This window comes from Nerophis ophidion, linkage group LG14 (genome assembly GCF_033978795.1).
Source record: "Nerophis ophidion isolate RoL-2023_Sa linkage group LG14, RoL_Noph_v1.0, whole genome shotgun sequence".
In the NCBI taxonomy this organism is placed as follows: Eukaryota; Metazoa; Chordata; class Actinopteri; order Syngnathiformes; family Syngnathidae; genus Nerophis; species Nerophis ophidion.
Genome location: NC_084624.1, coordinates 25993924 through 26012941, shown reverse-complemented (window position 1 = coordinate 26012941; position 19018 = coordinate 25993924). Strand labels below are relative to the sequence as shown.

General features: G+C 38.8%; 1 protein-coding gene across 2 annotated transcripts in view; it reads left to right on the top strand.

The window, feature by feature from the left end:
* The window catches only part of irf4a (interferon regulatory factor 4a), a 19677-nt gene extending 3577 nt beyond the window's left edge, over positions 1-16100 (top strand). The window contains exons 2-9 of one of the 2 annotated variants that reach the window (XM_061920251.1): positions 1693-1892; positions 1973-2159; positions 5204-5292; positions 6519-6681; positions 6753-6833; positions 6903-7298; positions 11644-11756; positions 14991-16100. In XM_061920251.1, the coding sequence (XP_061776235.1) occupies positions 1695-1892; positions 1973-2159; positions 5204-5292; positions 6519-6681; positions 6753-6833; positions 6903-7298; positions 11644-11756; positions 14991-15146 (1383 nt within the window). In that variant the 5' untranslated portion in view covers positions 1693-1694 and the 3' untranslated portion in view covers positions 15147-16100. Of the gene's footprint in view, positions 1-941; positions 1893-1972; positions 2160-5203; positions 5293-6518; positions 6682-6752; positions 6834-6902; positions 7299-11643; positions 11757-14990 lie in introns of those variants that run through there. The other variant, XM_061920250.1, reaches the window with a different exon arrangement.
* Positions 16101-19018: the final 2918 nt, after the last annotated feature.

Sequence of the window (19018 nt, the reverse complement as noted above, 5' to 3'; positions counted from 1 at the left end):
TTTTTAAAAAATCGATATAAAAAAAAAAACAAACTTTTTTTTTATTTTTATCAATCCAACAAAAAAATACACAGCAATACCATAACAATGCAATCCAACACTCAGAACAGCAATAAACAGAGCAATTGAGAAGACACAAACACGACACAAAACAAACCAAAAGTAATGAAACAAAAATGAATATTATCAACAACAGTATCAATATTAGTTATAATTTCAGCATAGCAGTGATTAAAAATCCCTCATTGACATTATCATTAGACATTTATTAAAAAAAACAAAAACAGAACAATAGTGTCACAGTGGCTTACACTTGCATCGCATCTCATAAGCTTGACAACACACTGTGTCCAATGTTTTCACAAAGATAAAATAAGTCATATTTTTGGTTTGTTTAATAGATATAAAAAATATACATTATTGCAATCAGTTGATAAAACGTTGTCCTTTTTAATTATAAAAGCTTTTAAAAAAAATATATACTACTCTGCTCGCATGTCAGCAGACTGGGGTAGATCCTAATGAAATCCTATGTATTGAATGAATACAGAATCGTTTTGAGTCAGAAAAATATCGTTTTTGAATCGAGAATCGAATCGAATCGAATCGAAAAAATCGATATATTATCGAATCGTGACCCCAAGAATCGAATCAACCCAAAGATTCACAGCCCTAATATATATATATATATATATATATATATATATATATATCCATCCATTTCTACCGCTTTTCCCATTCGGGGTCTTGGGGGGTGCTAGAGCCTATCTCAGCTGCATTCGGACGGAAGGCGGAGTACACCCTGGAGATATATATATATATATATATATATATATATATATATATATATATATATATATATATATATATATATACATATATATATATGTATATATATATATATATATATATATATATACACTTCCAAACTGATGGAGCTTGATAGGTGCTGCAAAGAAGAATAGGGTGAATCTGCACAACGACAGGTGTGCCAAGCTTATGGCATCGTATTCAAACACACAGACTTGAGGCTGTGATTGCTGCCAAAGGTGCATCAACAAAGTATTGAATAAATGCTGGGAATACTTATTTATAGGGACAGCGTGGCGCAGTGGAAGAGTGGGCGTGCGAGGGTCCCTTGTTCAATCCCCACCTAGTACCAACCTCGTCACGTTCATTGTGACCTTAGCAAGACACTTCGCCCTTGCTCCTGATGGGTGCTGGTTAGCGCCTTGCATGGCAGCTCCCTCCATCAGTGTGTGAATGTGTGTGTGAATGGGTAAATGTGGAAGTAGTGTCAAAGCGCTTTGAGTACCTTGAGGGTAGAAAAGCGCTATCCAAGTACAACCCATTTATCATTCATATGGGATATCCAATTTTTTAGTAAATCTGCTAAATTCAAAGGGAAAAAAAGTTTGATATTGTTGGTGTGGGGTATTGTCAGTTAAATTTTGAGGAAAATAAATATTTACTCCACTTTGGAATAAGGCTGTAACATAACAAAATGTGGGTAAAAAGTGAATACTGTACACTACACTACACTACACTACCTTGTATGTGTTGAGAAATGAAATATTTGTATAAGGTTTACATAAAGGCTAAAGTAATCTTTTTTTTCTGTGATGAAAAACACACCTGTGCTCTTTTTAATCAACAATAATGATAAACGCACCATGGGATTTCTTCCCACAGAGATGCACTTTGAAGAAGTCAACGGCCCGGTGGTCAGTTGTTGCAACGGCAAACTGAGGCAATGGCTGATCGATCAGATTGACAGCAAGAGATACCCGGGCCTGGTTTGGGAGAACACGGAGAAAACAATCTTCAGGATTCCCTGGAAGCATGCGGGCAAGCAGGACTACAACAGAGAGGAGGACGCCGCACTCTTTAAGGTCGGATCTCAGGATGTGTGATTTCTCTTATCATAGTTACAACCTTTTAGATGATTGATTTTATTCCGCGACTGTTTCAGGCGTGGGCTTTGTTCAAGGGGAAATACAAGGAAGGTGTGGACAAGCCAGACCCCCCCACATGGAAAACAAGACTGCGCTGCGCTCTCAATAAAAGCAATGACTTCGACGAGCTGACAGAGAGAAGCCAACTGGACATCTCGGAGCCTTACAAAGTCTACAGGATCATTCCGGAGGGAGCCAAGAGAGGTGACATCTTTGTTGATGCAGTAGAGCAGTCAATTCTGATGCAGCAGGAAGCAGAAAGGAAGTCCGTACCAAAAATAACTTACTAGCTGTTTTTTTTGAAGAAGAGTTTTCGTTAGCAATAGTACAGTCTTGCGTAACTATATCTGGGCCATCATCAAACAATATAGTCACTCTTCTGTGGCACTGGTAAAAAAAAAAAAAAAAGCTAAATTTCTGAGTATATACATGACCTATGACACAGGTTTGCCAAGACAACAGTTATATATTTCGCAACATGCATATTATTTTAAACACGACTCAGAGGTGCTTGTTTTTCAAATGATTTTGGTCAGCTTCAATGCCAAGTGTGTGGCTCCAACAAGCGTTATTGTGCACTTTATCCACTTTTTTTTTTTACATTTATAGTGGAAACTCAATTTACCGCATTTTTCGGACTATGAGGCGCACTTAAAATCCTTCCATTTACTCAAAAATCGATAGTCTGCCTTATAGCCCGGTGCGCGTAATGTACGGAATAATTCTGGTAGTGCTTACCGACCTCAAAACAGTTTTATTTGGTACATGGTCTAATGATAAGTGTGATCAGTAGATGGCAGTCACACATAGGAGATATGTGTAGACTGCAATATGATGCCACTAACCAACACCAAAACTTTAAAAGTTCCATTGAGAATATAAAACGTTACACACTGCGCTCAAAAATGTGTCAAAATGTTTTCTTACGACTTTCATAAGTTGGTTTATTGTCAGACATCATCGGCGGTCACTCGAAGCAAATATGACAATTCTCCTGGTAGAGGGGGGGGAGGGGTATCCCTTTATGGAGGATGCCTGTGCGTGACTTTGTTTAACGTGGGGAGACTGGTGCATACCACACGATCCTTGACAGATCCGGGTCAGGGTCCAGTGGCATGGAGTCAAAGACGACTGGGGACCCTTTTCTGCTACAGCCTTCATCCGCCATCCCAGCCATTGTGACGCTCCATAGGGTTATTAATCATCCTTTGCCTGTTCCACCATTGAGGTCTTGATAGTCAGACATACGAGTATTATTATGGTGTGTGTATAAGGACAGCAAAATGGCGCCCATTAACAGACATATTTTGGCAACTTTTCTTACCTTCTGGTCCTGCTGATATGTATTTGGGATTTGCATAAATCCTGAACATTTTTGCCATTGTAGTCCGTGCAGTCACCGTATTCGAGACGCTTCTTCTTTTTCTTTATCTTCTTGTTATGAGGCATTCATCCTGCGCTGTTGCCAGTTCTAATATAAATTAGTGTGAAGTTCTAACTTATATCTCGCTATGGAAGTGCTTAAACATACCAGTGTAGTGAGTTAACATGATTCACCCACGGAACTTTAGTTATTAGAGAGTTCCGGTTGCAAGGTTTTTCACGTGACTTATTTCCGGCGTTGTTGTTGCACTAGTGAGGCACGGATGAGAAGATGCTGCTCCGTTATTGATTGAATTAAAGTCTGAATGTCATTAAAACAGTTAGCTCCATCTTTTGACACTTATTCCACTCCTGTCCTTGCACGCCACACCGCTACAAAAAAGACCAAGGGAACACATAAACGTTGCGACTTTCTTCTCTTAAGTTGGTCATTATTCAACCTCGCCAACTGAGCAGCAGATATGTGATGTAAATGTAAGGGAGGGCACAACTTACGGGGAAGTGTTTCGTAGGCCAGACCGTCCCAATTCATTTAGGACTCTCACCAGGACTTACACTTTGTCGACCCCATGGGCTGGGTTCTTGTAAAGGCCACAACCTCTGAATTTAAACATTGCTACTGACCTTATAATAGGACGTGTAGTGAACCCTCTTTTTTTTCCTTTGTTTTTTTTTTTTACAAAGTTGTTTTTTTGAAGTGGTTGTTATGATCCGCCGCCCGGATCATCCATGGTTTTGGTTTTTGAGTCCTTTTGTGTGTTTTCGATCGTTTTGGACTCTTCCGATCCCTAGTTTTGTTCTTCCTTGTTTGTTTCGTTACCATGGTTTCGGATTTGTCCCACCTGCTCTTGTTTTTACGCACGTGTTTTGATTATTGCGTAAGTATTTAAGCCTGCCTTTTTCATTTACTCATCCTCGTCTCTTAAGTTTTGCTACAGGCAATCGATGACTTCGTGGACTCCCCTCTATGGTAACATACTGCTTTGGACTTGCTAGTTTTCTCGATAAGCTCTCCTCGTACTGTGACGCTTGGCGGGCATCGTGATGCGAGTGGTGCTCTTCCTGGATGCAGATCGGGCTCGGACACAACGTACAGGTAAGAAGTATCATTTTATTAAAAACTAAAAACAGGCTAAGAACAAAAACACTGGTGCTAGGCAGAAAAAGGCAAACAAAGAACTACTAGCATGTGAGCTAGAGAAACAAAAAAACACTTGCACGAGGCACAACAGGTAAAACAAAGAGCTAGCATATGAACTAGAAAACACAAAAGGCTAAGCGTGGAAGCTAGCGAGTTCAAATACAGAAACCGAGTCGTCACTTGTGAACACAAACAGTTTGTGTTACACACAGATTTAGTTTTACTAAAACGATACTTCTTACCTGTACGCTGTGTCCGAGCCCGATTTGTATCCATGAGGAGCACCACTCACATCACGATGCCTGCCAAGCGTCACAGTACGAGGAGAGCTTATCGAGAAAACTAGCAAGTTCAAGGCAGTATGTTACCATAGAGGGGAGTCCACGAAATCATTGATTGCGTGTAGCAAAACGTACGAGACGAGGACGAGTTAATGAAAAAGGCAGGCTTAAATACTGACGCAATAATCAAGACACCGGTGCGCGTAAAAACAAGAGCAGGTGGGACAAATCAGAAACCATGGTAACGGAACAAACAAGGAAGAGCAAAACTAGGGATCGGAAGAGTCCAAAACGATCGAAAACACACAAAATAACTCAAAAACCAAAACCATGTATGATCCGGGCGACGGATCATAACAGTGGTGCCACACATTACAGTCACATTTACAAAAGACCTTTAAAAATAAATGTGGTATATTTTTGTATGTTTGGCTCTAATCCAGGTGCAGTAACAGGGGCAAGGATGAGCAGTGTTGAGGACGCATCGCATTCCTTTGATTTTAAACCGCCTTACTCAGCTCTGCACAGCCAAGTAAGTACCATATTTTCCAGACTATAAGGCTTACTTAAAATCCCTTTTCCCCCCCTCAAAACTCGACAGTGTGCCTTACAACCCGGTGAGCCTAATGTACAGAATAATTCTGGTTTTGCTTAAGGACCTCGAAACCATTATTTTTGGTGTAATGATAATTGTGACCAAAACACAAGAGTTACATGTAGCCTGCAATATGATGGTAGTCACACATAAGAGATACATGTAGACTGCAATATGACTCAAGTAAACAACACCAACATTTTATATGTTCCATTGAAAATATAGAACATTACACACAGTGTCAAAAATCTATGAAAATGATTTAATACGACTTTGGTAAATTATGAAGCCACACCGCTTGATGGATTGTACTGTGCTTCAACGTACAAGTATTATTATGGTGTGTGTATAAGGTAATACATAATATCTTGCGTTTTGTTTCGCAATATTATGCAAAAGCAACTTTTCTGACCTTCTGGTTCCTGCTAATCTGTATTTGGGATCTGCATAAGTTCAGAAAAATTGCAAATGTCCGCCTTTGTGGTCTGTGCCAACTCCGTAGTCGATAAGCCTACTTCTTTTTCTGTATCTTCTTGTATGGGACATTCACCCTCCGCTGTTGCCATTTCTAATATCTGTCAGTAAACTCGCCATGAAAGCGCTAAAACATACTGGTATAATGAGTTTACATAATTCACCCGTGGAACATTATTTATTAGAGAGTTTCGGTCGGACGGTTTTTCATGGGACACATTTCCAGCGTTATTGCACTAGTGAGCCAGGGTTGAGAAGATGCTGCTCCGTTATTGATTGAAGTAAATTCTGAATGTCTCTAAAACAGTTCGCTCCATCTTTTGACACTTTTTCCACTCCCGTCCTTGCACGCTACACCGCTACAACAAAGATGACGGAGAAAAGACGCTGTCGAAGGTGTGCCACGTAAATAAGACCCCCCACAAAACGGCGCATCCTGAAGCAACTGTCAGAAAGCGGCTTGAAGATGATGTGTAAAACATAATCTATGCAATATTTTGACCAAAAAACCACCATTACATGTTATGTAGACCATAAGGAAGTTTTTGTTAATTTTCTCCTTCTTTGGCAGTGCACCCTATAATCCGGTGCGCCCTATGGCCTCGAAAATACGTTACTGTACATTCCGATACAATCTGTTTTAGAAAAAACACACACATGTACAGTAAGTATTGTCTCTCCTCCCCCAGGTACAAACCTATATGGTTTCCCATGAGAGAAGAGACTGGAGAGATTTCAAGCTGCCAGAAGAGCAACATGTTCCTCCCGTGCATCACCGTGGACCTTATGGAGAGCTGCAGTACTTCTCTTCATCATTCAGCCGGCCGTGGCCTGAGTCCCAGTCAGAAAGTGGTAAGAAACGCAACGGGTAGTAAAACTTGACGAGCACGATGTCATCGAAGCCTTTCTGTTTCACTTCACAGGTTTTCAGTTCTCCCTCCACCCCTTTGTGTCTGAGCCACAACCTCTTTTGTATAATCTGGACCACAGCAACATCTTTAGAGGTCAACACACTATAACTGACAGTACAAATATTTGCATACAGTTTAAACAACAACGTCTCTTTCTTCTAGATTTTAGCCTGCACGTGTCCTTATTCTACAGAGAGTCTCTGGTCAAAGAGGTGACCACCACCAGCCTGGAAGGTTGTCGGATCACCCCGCCTTTGCCCTCCTTCTCATCGTCGTCATCCTCTTCACCATGCCTGCAGGACAAATTTCACAGCGGGGCCGATGTTGTTCCCTTCCCATTCCCGTTCCCCGAGTCTCAAAGGCAGGGTGCAGAGAGGCTTTCTAGTATCCTGGAGAGGGGAGTGCTTCTATGGATGACACCGGATGGGCTGTACGCCCTGCGCCTTTGTCAAGGACGCGTATTCTGGGAGGGACCCCTCGCTCCTTACATGGATAAACCCAATAAGCTGGAGAAGGAGCAGCCCTGCAAACTGTTTGACACCCAGCAGTTTCTAATTGGTGAGGAAAAAGATGTTAGATAGTCCAAATATGGAACAAAACCCAAAACCAGGAAAGTTGGCAGGCTGTGTAATTTGTAAATGAAAACAGAATACAATGATTTGCACAAAAACATTGCGAGTATAAATAAAGGATATTGCTAGGTGAGGGTAAAGCAGAAATACAACCCCCAAAACCAATGAATTTGGCATGTTGTGTAAACAATGATTTGCCAATCCTTTTCAACCTATATTCAATTGAATAGACTGCAAGGACAAGATATTTAATGTTCAAACTGAGAAACTTTATTTTTTTTTCAAATAATCATTAACTTAGAATTTAATGGTAGCAACACATTGCAAAAAAAATGTCACAGGGACATTTTTACCACTGTGTTACAAACTCCGTTTCCATATGAGTTGGGAAATTGTGTTAGATGTAAATATAAACGGAATACAATGATTTGCAAATCATTTTCAACCCATATTCAGTTGAATATGCTACAAAGACAACATATCTGATGTTCAAACTGATAAACTTTTTGCAAATAATCATTAACTTTAGAAATTGATGCCAGCAACACGTGACAAAGAAGTTTGGAAAGGTGGCAATAAATACTGATAAAGTTGAGGAATGCTCATCAAACACTTAATTGGAAAATCCACAGGTGTAAACTCAGTAAACGTTTGCGAACTATAGAGACCAATTTTTGAAACTTTTCAGGTGGAATTCTTTCCCATTCTATTTTATGCTTCATATTACGGCACACATTTTCAACGGGTGACAGGTCTGGAGTACAGGCACGCCAGTCTAGTTCCTGCACTGTTTTTCTACGAAGCCATACTTTTGTAACATGTGCAGAATGTGGCTTGGCATTGTCTGTATGTATGTACCTTTCAGCATTAATGGTGCCTTCACAGATGTGTACGTTACCCATGCCTTTGTCACTAATACACCCCCATACCATCACAGATTGTGGCTTTTGAATTTTGCGCTTAGAACAGTCTGGATGGTTCTTTTCCTCTTTGGTCCGAAGGACACGATGTCCACAGTTTCCAAAAACAATTTGAAATGTGGACTCGCCAGACTACACTTTGCACCCGGCCATCCTAGATGAGGTCGGGCCCAGCGAAGCCGGCGGCGTTTCTGGGTGTTGTTGATAAATAGCTTTGGCTTTGCATAGTAAAGTTTTGACTTGCACTTACAGATTTAGCGACAAACTGTAGTTACTGACAGTGGTTTTCAGAAGTGTTCCCGAGCCAATGTGGTGATATCCTTTACACACCGATGTCGGTTTTTGATGCAGTACCGCCTGAGGGATCAAAGATCACGAGCATTCAATGTTGATTTTCAGTTTTGCGCTTGCGTGCAGTGATTTCTCCAGATTCTATGAACCCTTTCATAATATTACAGACCGTAGATGGTGAAATCCCTAAATTCCTTGGAATAGCTGGATGAGAAATTTTGTTCTTAAACAATTTGCTCAGGCATTTGTTCACAAAGTGGTGACCCTCACCCCATCCTTGTTTGTGAATAACACAGCATTTCGTGGAAGCTGCTTTTACAACCATGCACCCACGTGTTCCCAATTAGCCTGTTTACCAATGGGATGTTCCAAATAAGTGTTTGATGAGCATTCCTCAACTTTGTCAGTCTTTTTTGCCACTTGTGCCAGCTTTTTTGAAACATGTTGCAGGCATCAAATTCCTAATGAGCTAATGTTTGTAAAAAATAAAGTTTTCCAGTTCTATTATTTAGTAGCTTGTCTTTGCAGTCTAATCAATTGAATATAGGTTGAAATACGCATTTTTCTCCATGTCAACAGGGGGCAGCACGGTACTACAGTGTTGTGCTATCGACTTGTCTATAGTAGGGCGAAGAAGAACATGTTAGTATTGGCTAATTTACGATGCATTTAGCAGGCTTGGCTAATATAAGTAAGTTGTCAGTATATTTTTGAACGTAATACCAAGCTGTTGGTGCAGAAGAAAAAAAACAAGTAATTCAGGAATATTTATGTGATTTTTCTCGTCATTGGATATCGCAATGATGGCCTATACTTGCGAGTTCAGGTAAAAACACGCCTACTTAAAAATGAGCACGAACGATGACGAATTGGCACTAATTTGTTCAAACATGATGTTTTGAATTTGAATACTCTGGCAACTGTTTGCATTTAAAGTACTTATTTATCATGTTGAGGAAAACATTTCTATTGTGTTACTTTCAAGAATTTGCGTAGAAGGGAAATTGGCGCCAATTGTGTCGCAATGTTAACATAACATACAACGTATTTGTTTTATTTATTTATTCATTTGCAGACAGACGTACATAGTTTTGTATTTCATTATTGTTTCTTTTGTTAATATCAGAGTCCGTTCTTCAAAAAGGTTATCCCTAGAAGCACACAGTTTATGGACAGGATCCCACAGTTAAAATATACATCATATACAATACTATACATTTAAAAATCTACCCACCAAATACCCATTTACAATTTAATTTATGAATAAAAAAAGAATGGGTAGGATTTTATTTTTATTTTTTTTCTTTGTCATGAAAAAGGGGATGTTTTTGTCATGAAAAAGGGAGTTTTTTTGGTTTGGTGCTCTAATTGTAAGTGTATCTTGTGTTTTTTATGTTGATTTAATAAAAAAAATATGTATATATATATATATATATATATATATGTTAAAAACATTTCAAATTAATAAAAAATTATTCTGCGGCCCGGTACCAATTGAGCCGCGGCCCGGTGGTTGGGAAACACTGCTTTAGATGACGATTTTTCCCTCTCATTAAAAGTTTACTTCTAGTGTCGTGTTTATGAGAAGTAGTGGTCACTGGAATGAGCTGGCAGAGTCTAGAATTTAATCCATGTACTATGTTATACATAATGCAAGCACAGTGAAATATGTTGCACTCCTTAAACTTCTGAAGATTGTACCCATAAAAAAGGGGATTTGAGGGAGCATTAAAATTTGCCCGTGATATAAGACGTATGACTTTCTTCTGAAGAATCTCCATTTTTTTTAGCATAACTGGGATACGTGTTACACCATACGACATTGCAATAGTTAAATGTGGTTTAAATAGTGTCCGATACAGAATTAGCAGAGTGTTAAAGGGAAGAAAGTGCCTCAATTTTGAGTGTAAACCAATATATTTAGATAATGTATTCATTAACTATTCAATATGGCTTTTGAAATGTATAAATCCATCTACAGTGGGGCAAAAAGTATTTAGTCAGCCACCGATTGTGCAAGTTCTCCCACTTAAAATGATGACAGAGGTCTGTAATTTTCATCATAGGTAGTTATATTTTGGTTTCATCTGACCACATGACATTCTCCCAATCCTCTGCTGTATCATCCATGTATCCATTTTGGTATAAACTCAATTCGCTGTGTTTGGAGGAAGAAAAATACTGAGTTGCATCCCAAGAACACCATACCTACTGTGAAGCATGGGGGTGGAAACATCATGCTTTTGGGCTGTTTTTCTGCTAAGGGGACAGAACGATTGATCCGTGTTAAAGAAAGAATGAATGGGGCCATGTGTCGTGAGATTTTGAGCCAAAACCTCCTTCCATCAGTGAGAGCTTTGAATGGTTGACCAAATACTTAATTTCCACCATAAATTTAGAAATAAATTATTTAAAATTCCTACAATGTGAATTCCTGGATTTTTTTCCCACATTCTGTCTCCCACAGTTGAAGTGTACCTATGATGAAAATTACAGACCTCTGTCATCATTTTAAGTGGGAGAACTTGCACAATCGGTGGCTGACTAAATACTTGTTTGCCCCACTGTATGTATACTCCAAGGAATTTAGTGCTCTCAACTCTCAATTGCTTTACCACTTATTTTATTCAGTATCCTCTCAAAGTTTTTACGGCTTCTATTTGTTAGTATCTATCCTTGTATGTAAAATGATTTAACAGCACCAGAATTTATTCTGTTTAAAATGAATTCATTCCATCTGAATAAAGGCCGTTTGTCATCCTACGGTGTGTCTGCATGTAATCTGGCATTTAATGCAATTTACTGACAGTACCGATGATGATGATAATAATGGTGAAGGTGTTTAGAGATGGTAAGTCCCTGTCAGTGTTAAGGCAGCTCATACGTTCTTATCAGGGGCAACGCGGGGACCCCCCACTCACCTCCTGTGGTTGACCAGAAATATGACTAGATGGTGTTTTCTGTACCATTTCACGCCCCTGCATTTCCTCCAAGCTCAGTAGCAGATATGTTGTCTTGGAAAATGTCACGAGGGGAAACAAAATGTTTGTTGTAAGCCACTGGGGCATTTTCTTAATTTTTGATGTGTTTATAATGATGCTTGTGTGTCCCTTCATTCAGAGTTTCAAGATTTTGTCAACAATGGACGACATCTACCCAAACACCAGGTGGTTCTATGTTTTGGAGATGAGTATCCCACCCCACAGAGGCCAAAAAAGATGATCACAGCACAGGTACTCACACGTGACAGAGATTCAGCTCAAAACCATTTATTTACGGGGACTTTGTGGGATTAATACATTTGGCTCATTTGGTTCTGAAAACTTGGACGTTTTTTTTCCACATAACTTTATGGCAGTAAGTTGTATTTACCTGACATCCCGTCTGGTTCATTATATACTCGAGACTCGAAGTGGTGATCCAACGATTGTCTGTTCTCAAGGCGTTCTGGGCGGCATTTCGCCTTTCTCAAAAAAGAAATTCCCTATGCTTGCATATTTTAGGCTGATGGAATCGTTCACATTGCAAAAGGTAGAAAGGTTTCTTCAGAGTTCATCGAGAGGTAATCAAGATGGGCGAAAAAGTGTGAGATTTTATGAAACAATGACGAGAGAAGTGGCACACACTTTAAGGAGAAGAGTTGAAGAACGCAGGAATTTGCAGCGATCACTTTGTCAAAGGTTTTTTTGATATACTCTTAATGTTCAGTATTTTCTATTTTGATATTATTTGTATTTTATCTTGTTTTGGAGTTCAAATAGCATTTTTGCTAGAAGTGTTTTGTAAAGCACCAACTCAATGATTCTATGTAAATAAAAGAAAACAAATGTGAACAAAACCTAAAAGAGTTGAGCTTTTACCAAAGCCAACAATCATGAATGCACTTACAGTGTTGAGATTTATATTTATACTTTGATAATGATAATGCTTACTCGTGACGGCGCGTAGAACAAGGCAACAATCGTGGTGAGTGAGCTGTAGACGCAAAGTTAAATTCTACAAACGCAAAATCAAAACAAATTATTTTGACCTGCTTTCTGCTTAGTTGTCAACTATTTATTTCGTAACCATCTATTTTCCTGAATAATTATGACGCTTATCGCTTTTTGGTGACATTCTAATTGGACGAATGCGACCTAAACGCGGACGCGATAATATTAAGGACGCATCACACATGTAACCAATGTATATCCACATACGAAAAGGTCCTTTATCGGATATGAAAAATTCGTAATTGCACTGCTCACACTGACGTAAAAAAAATCTGATACAGGTCGCATACGGGCAAAAGAAATTGTAATTGACAAGGCAATAATTTGATATTTTTTGCTTCTATCTACTTATAGTGGTAAGATCTCGATAGTTTGCACGCTGTTTGCTGGTTTGGTTGACCACCACTTTGTTTACGTGCGTTCAAAAGTCATGTGACTGAATACATCCTTTAGCTATTACACAAGAATACAATTTATTTAAAGTAAGTGAAAGCAGCGTAAGACCTTCTTTTTTAAAGTACTGATTTTCTCCATCAGGGTTGAACCAGCTGTTGTTTCTGACAAACTACACGTTTGAAAGACAACCTTTTGTTCTTGCGAATGATTGATTACAAACCCCGTTTCCATATGAGTAGGGAAATTGTGTTAGATGTAAATATAAACGGAATACAATGATTTGCAAATCCTTTTCAACCCATATTCAGTTAAATATGCTACAAATACAACATATTTGATGTTCAAACTGATAAACATTTTTTTTTTGCAAATAATCATCAACGTTAGAATTTGATGCCAGCAACACGTGGCAAAGAAGTTGGGAAAGGTGGCAGTAAATACTGATAACATTTTTTTTTTGCAAATAATCATCAACGTTAGAATTTGATGCCAGTAACACGTGACAAAGAAGTTGGGAAAGGTGGCAGTAAATACTGATAACATTTTTTTTTTGCAAATAATCATCAACGTTAGAATTTGATGCCAGCAACATGTGACAAAGAAGTTGGGAAAGGTGGCAATAAATACTGATAAAGCTGAGGAATGCTCATCAAGCACTTATATGGAACATCCCACTTGTGTGCAGGTTAATTGGGAACAGGTGGGTGCCATGATTGGGTATAAAAGTAGCTTCCATGAAATGCTAAGTAATTCACAAACAAGGATGGGGTGGGGGTCACCACTTTGTACGCAAATTGTCGAACAGTTTTAGAACCACATTTCTCAACGAGCTATTGCAAGGAATTTAGGGATTTTACCATATACGGTCCGTAAAATCATCAAAAAGTTCAGATAATCTGGAGAAATCACTGCAAGTTAGCGATGATATTACGGACTTTTGATCCCTCAGGCGGCACTGCATCAAAAAACGACATCATTGTGTAAAGGATATCACCACATGGGCTAAGGAACACTTCATAAAACCACTATCAGTAACTACAGTTGGTCGCTACATCTGTAAATGCAAGTTAAAACTACTATGCAAAGCCAAACCCATTTATCAACAATATCCTGAAATGCCGCCGGCTTGGCTGGGCCCAAGCTCACTCACCTAAGATGGACTGATGCAAAGTGGAAAGGTGTTCTCTGGTCTGACGAGTCCACATTTCAAATTATATTTGGAAACAGAGGACGTGGTGTCCTCCAGAACAAAGAGGAAAATAACCATTCGGATTGTTATAGGCTCAAAGTTCAAAAGCCAGCATCTGTGATGGTATGGGGGTGTATTAGTTCCCAAGGCATGGGTAACTTACACATCTGTGACGGCACCAATAATGCTGAATGGTCCATACAGGTTTTGGAGCAACATATGTTGTCATCCAAGCAACGTTATCATGGACACCCCTGCTTATTTCAGCAAGACAAGTGTTACAACAGCGTGGCTTCGTAAAAAAAGAGTGCGGATACTTTCCTGGCCCGCCTGCAGTCCAGACCTGTCTCCCATCGAAAATGTGTGGGGCATTATGAAGCGTAAAATACAACAGCGGAGACCACGGACTGTTGAACGACTGAAGCTCTACATAAAACAAGAATGGGATAGAATTCCACTTTCAAAGCTTCAACAATTAAGTTTCCCCAGTTCCCAAACGTTTATTGAGTGTTGTTAAAAGAAAACAGTGGTGAACATGCCCTTTCCAACTACTTTGGCATGTGTTGCAGCCATGAAATTCTAAGTTAATTATTATTTGCAAAAAAAAAATAAAGTTTATGATTTTGAACATCAACTATCTTATCTTTGTAGAGCATTCAATTGAATATGGGTTGAAAAGGATTTGCAAATCATTGTATTCCATTTCTATTTACATCTAACACAATTTCCCAACTCATATGGAAACAGGGTTTGTACATTTTTAATTTTGTCTTTACTATGAAGTGTGTTAAAGTGTGTCAAACAATCCCTTTAAAAGCCCCTTCCCTGTAAGCATCATGCCAATCTGCAGTACTTGACTTGTTTAACACATAGACATAATTTCATTTTAGGTGGAGCCAGCGTTTGCCAGAAAATTGGTGAACTATTACCAGCAGAGCAATGGCCACGACCCGCAGCCTTATGAACACATCCAAGAACTAAACACATCAAATATAAACGCTCTTTCCCCCGAGAGACCCTCACTTATTCAGGAGGGACACATATAAAGCACAACCACTATCCCATCTATAAAGTAATCTGTTGAATGAAAAATTGGAATCCCTTTGTTCGATTATTCACCTTTACAAGGCTGTGCCTGTAGAGCAAAGTTTTTTTGTGTTTTTGAGATACTGCGAAGATTGCGGTTTGAGTGTGGGGCGTATGAGGGGGCCCAAGGGCCACTGTGACAGGAAACACTACCACAGGTGCAAAGGAAGTAAGGCCACCAAGAACAACAGAGGGATAATGCATTGTTCAAATGAATGTGTTTTTTGTGAAATGTACAAATAATTTCTGAAATAATACTACGGTAATCTTAACAGATTTCCTAAAAAAAACTAGCAAAGTAGAGCTTGGTATTTTCAAAACTGATGCCAAAAAAATCTCTTTCTCTTCATGTTTGAAGTCAGTACCACAAGAACAATAGTATGTACAGTACATAGTAATGTAATAATACTGTTATGATATTTACTAGTTGAATGTCGCATTAAGAAAAAGAATATCTTTGAGTCATGAAAATTCAGTATAAGGTTTTGAAGAAGTCATGGAAAATCATTTACAAAAAAGTTTAAGAACACTTTGGTTTACAGTTATCAGGGTGGATAAAATAGGTATTTAAAGACAATGTCATTAGAAATGTAATATCAAACAGCATCTCACCGAAGCGAGTAAATCCCTCAAACTTTTGCAACTATTTTTTATTATATTTTTTCAATGGACAATAGTGCCGGCTCAAATCCATGATGCATCCACCACCATGCATGACAGTGGGCTGGACAAAATATATTACTTATTTTGCCAGCTATTGAGACAACAATGGCTGTGGGTTGTGTCGTTTTTAGTGGACAGTGAATCTGTACTACTATACAACTCTCTACTAGTATACTGTATCTACTTGTTTACATTTTATAGTATTGTCCTTTAAGGAAATACTGTAATAAAAAATGTTGCACAAATGGAAATGGCGTATTCACTTTTGTCTTGACTGTTTGGTCAGCCATTTGTTTTACCGACATAAAGGCTGTTTGCAAAGACCACGTTTGTCCTCTACCTTTCACGCAAACTGTGACGGTTCCCCTTGATGTGAAACTCGGGGCCTCGCTTATAGGAATAAAAACTACCTTTGTGGTTTGCGGGTTCAACAAAGTAGGAGCTGTGTTGCTTCCCATTTTGAAAGTAGTATCAGGTACACCACCGCATTCAAAGCTTAATTTAAAACTATGATTGGTTCTCGGTTCTAAATAAGTAGATAAATAATTGTATCAACATTATTTTTACCTGCTATTAAATGTTTAAACATGCTGTCTAGAATCTGAGGCACAAGTCCTAAATGTTTTGTTTTTATTTTGTGGTCCAAAGTTTTAACACCTATATTACTTCCTTTTCACGCAAAACCACATCACTCTCACAATGGCTGCAACAGTTTAACCGAATTCACATGATGAATTGGGCAAAATTTTTTGGTGTGTGTGTTTGTGTGTGTGTGTGTCTGTGTGTGTGTGAGAGTGCTTGTGTGCGTGCACCATAAATCTTACATGTTGTATGTGATTTGATTATTCAATGAACCATTTATCTAAAGGTATGCGTTTTTGTTGTTCGTAACAATGTGTGTGTGTGTGTGTGTGTGTGTGCCCCTGCTTATTAAGTTTACACCCTAGCAGATATGTAAACAGTCAAGCAGTTTTAAAGTAGTTTTATTTTAACATATATATACCGTATGTATGTATAATGCTACAAAAAATCATAAAAAAAGTCTATATTTATGTAGTTAAGGGAAATAAGTAGTTGATCCCGGTGCAAAATGTGATTTGAAGGAAAACCCTTGTTGGCTTGCACATAAGTTCTTATTGTTGATCAGCAGGGTTTTACACATCTCATTAGGGATTTGGGTCAGAAAAAAAGCCCCAAAGCAGAATATTTCCACCTCGGTGTTTGACAGTCAGGATGGTGTCATTGGGCTCACATTTTGCATTTGTCCGCCTCCAAACACGTCAAGTCGAGTTGATACCAAAAAATTTGTATTGTTTTTTTTTTTAAACATGTGTTTAAGTTTTTTTGACATATGCAATCAACAGTGAAACAACGAACATATGTCAAATGCCCCCCCCCAATTTTTTTTTTTACAATAATTCAATAAATAAAACCTGCATCATCAGTCAAGTACATGCAAATATTGACATGAGGCCACAGACAACTGCACGCCTGAATGTCCCCAACATGGAGTAGCAATACACAAAAGCAAACAAAAAGTTTCTCAATTATCTACATTTCAATGACTTTTCAGAGTTAAAAGTTCAAATCAGTCCCTTTTACATATTTTAAGAACTTTAAGAATTATAATGTTAGTGGCCCAATAGTAGAGTGCCTATTCCGAATGAACTCTGTTTGATCTGCTGAATACTAGTCTGCAAAAGGCAGACTAGTATTCAGCAGTATGGATAATAATTTAAAACAGGCTCCAAAAAGTAACATTTTGACCACATCTAATTTTTCCAAGCTTTGCCAAAGTCATACAAGTGTTCACTGTTTTTTACTGGTAAACAGACGTGTACACCAGAACCTTGCCGGCACTGCAGGACCTTAATACATTACAGTGTGTTATAATGCTTTTCTTGGTAACTGGGGTCCCAACTCAGATCATTAACTAGCTCCTCCCGTGTATCCTTCCCCTGTCTTAGAAGATTCAAGATTCAAGATTGTTTATTGTCATATGCACAGTTAAACAGACAGTTTGCCGTACAATGAAAATCTTGCTTTGCTAGTCCACCCTTCAACAAGTCACACAGTACTTAGCTAAACAAATAATAATAATAAAATAAAAAAATAAATACAATTTAAAATAAAAATGTATATACAAGGCACAGTAAGTAACATAACATTATTGCACATTCTGATTGACAGTCAACAGTATATATATGGAGGTGACCTTGGGTCACAGCAGCAGTTAAAGTGTCTTTAGTGATCAAAGGTGAAGTGTCTACAGTGGTGGTTCACAGTTCAGGGGTGGTCAAGGTACCTGTTCAAAAAGACAAAGTAAAAAATGGGGTGGGGGGAGGGGGGGGGAGCTAGCATTCTCAAGTTAGCATTCACAAGCCTGATGGCCTGTGGTTAGAAACTTTTCTTCCGTGCCTGGCCGGTTGCCTCTTTTCTATTGGGCTCACACAGACAATTTGTCCCAGGGCCCTGCGTTCACAACACTTCCAAAAAAGTTTTTCAAGTTACTACCCAGTGGGACATTATATCTGCTTGTTGTGGGTTTATTGTGGGGGATGTCAAAGCGGTGAGTACGACAAGTCTTTTAATGTCCACACTGTCAGTGATTCAGAAAACAAAAACTATGGTGCCAATAGAACAAAAAGGCACAGTGTCATTTCCGCTTCATCTTCCAGTAACAGCAAGGCGGATAACACTCCGGGAAAAAGTCGCCTTCGTCAGCTCGCTATCCCGATACTTTGTACCATTTACAAATGCTATGGTGGTCATGTCATCATGAAAGACATCAACATTGAGCGCAATGGAAACCTATGGAAAAAGCATAAATGACGCACATTGGGGAAATGACGTTCTCGGTTCATCGAGACGTTCTCTGTGCGTCGGCTAAACACGACAGTGACACCAACTGGAATTAAAATACATCCCCAAACACGTATTTACTTATTTTCTTATAAATTCTTACATTTATTTATGTTTTTATCTGATTTTATAATATTGCAATTTTTTTTAACAAAGCTTTTCTTGTGAAATACCTGATGCGGCCCAGCCTGAGCCTACCACGGCCCCCAGGTAATTTGAGTTTGAGACCCCTGGCCTACAAGTTCATTGATTAGCTCTCTGGGGATGCCTTCTTGTCAGCGTGACAAAAAATTGACAGCTTGCAGAA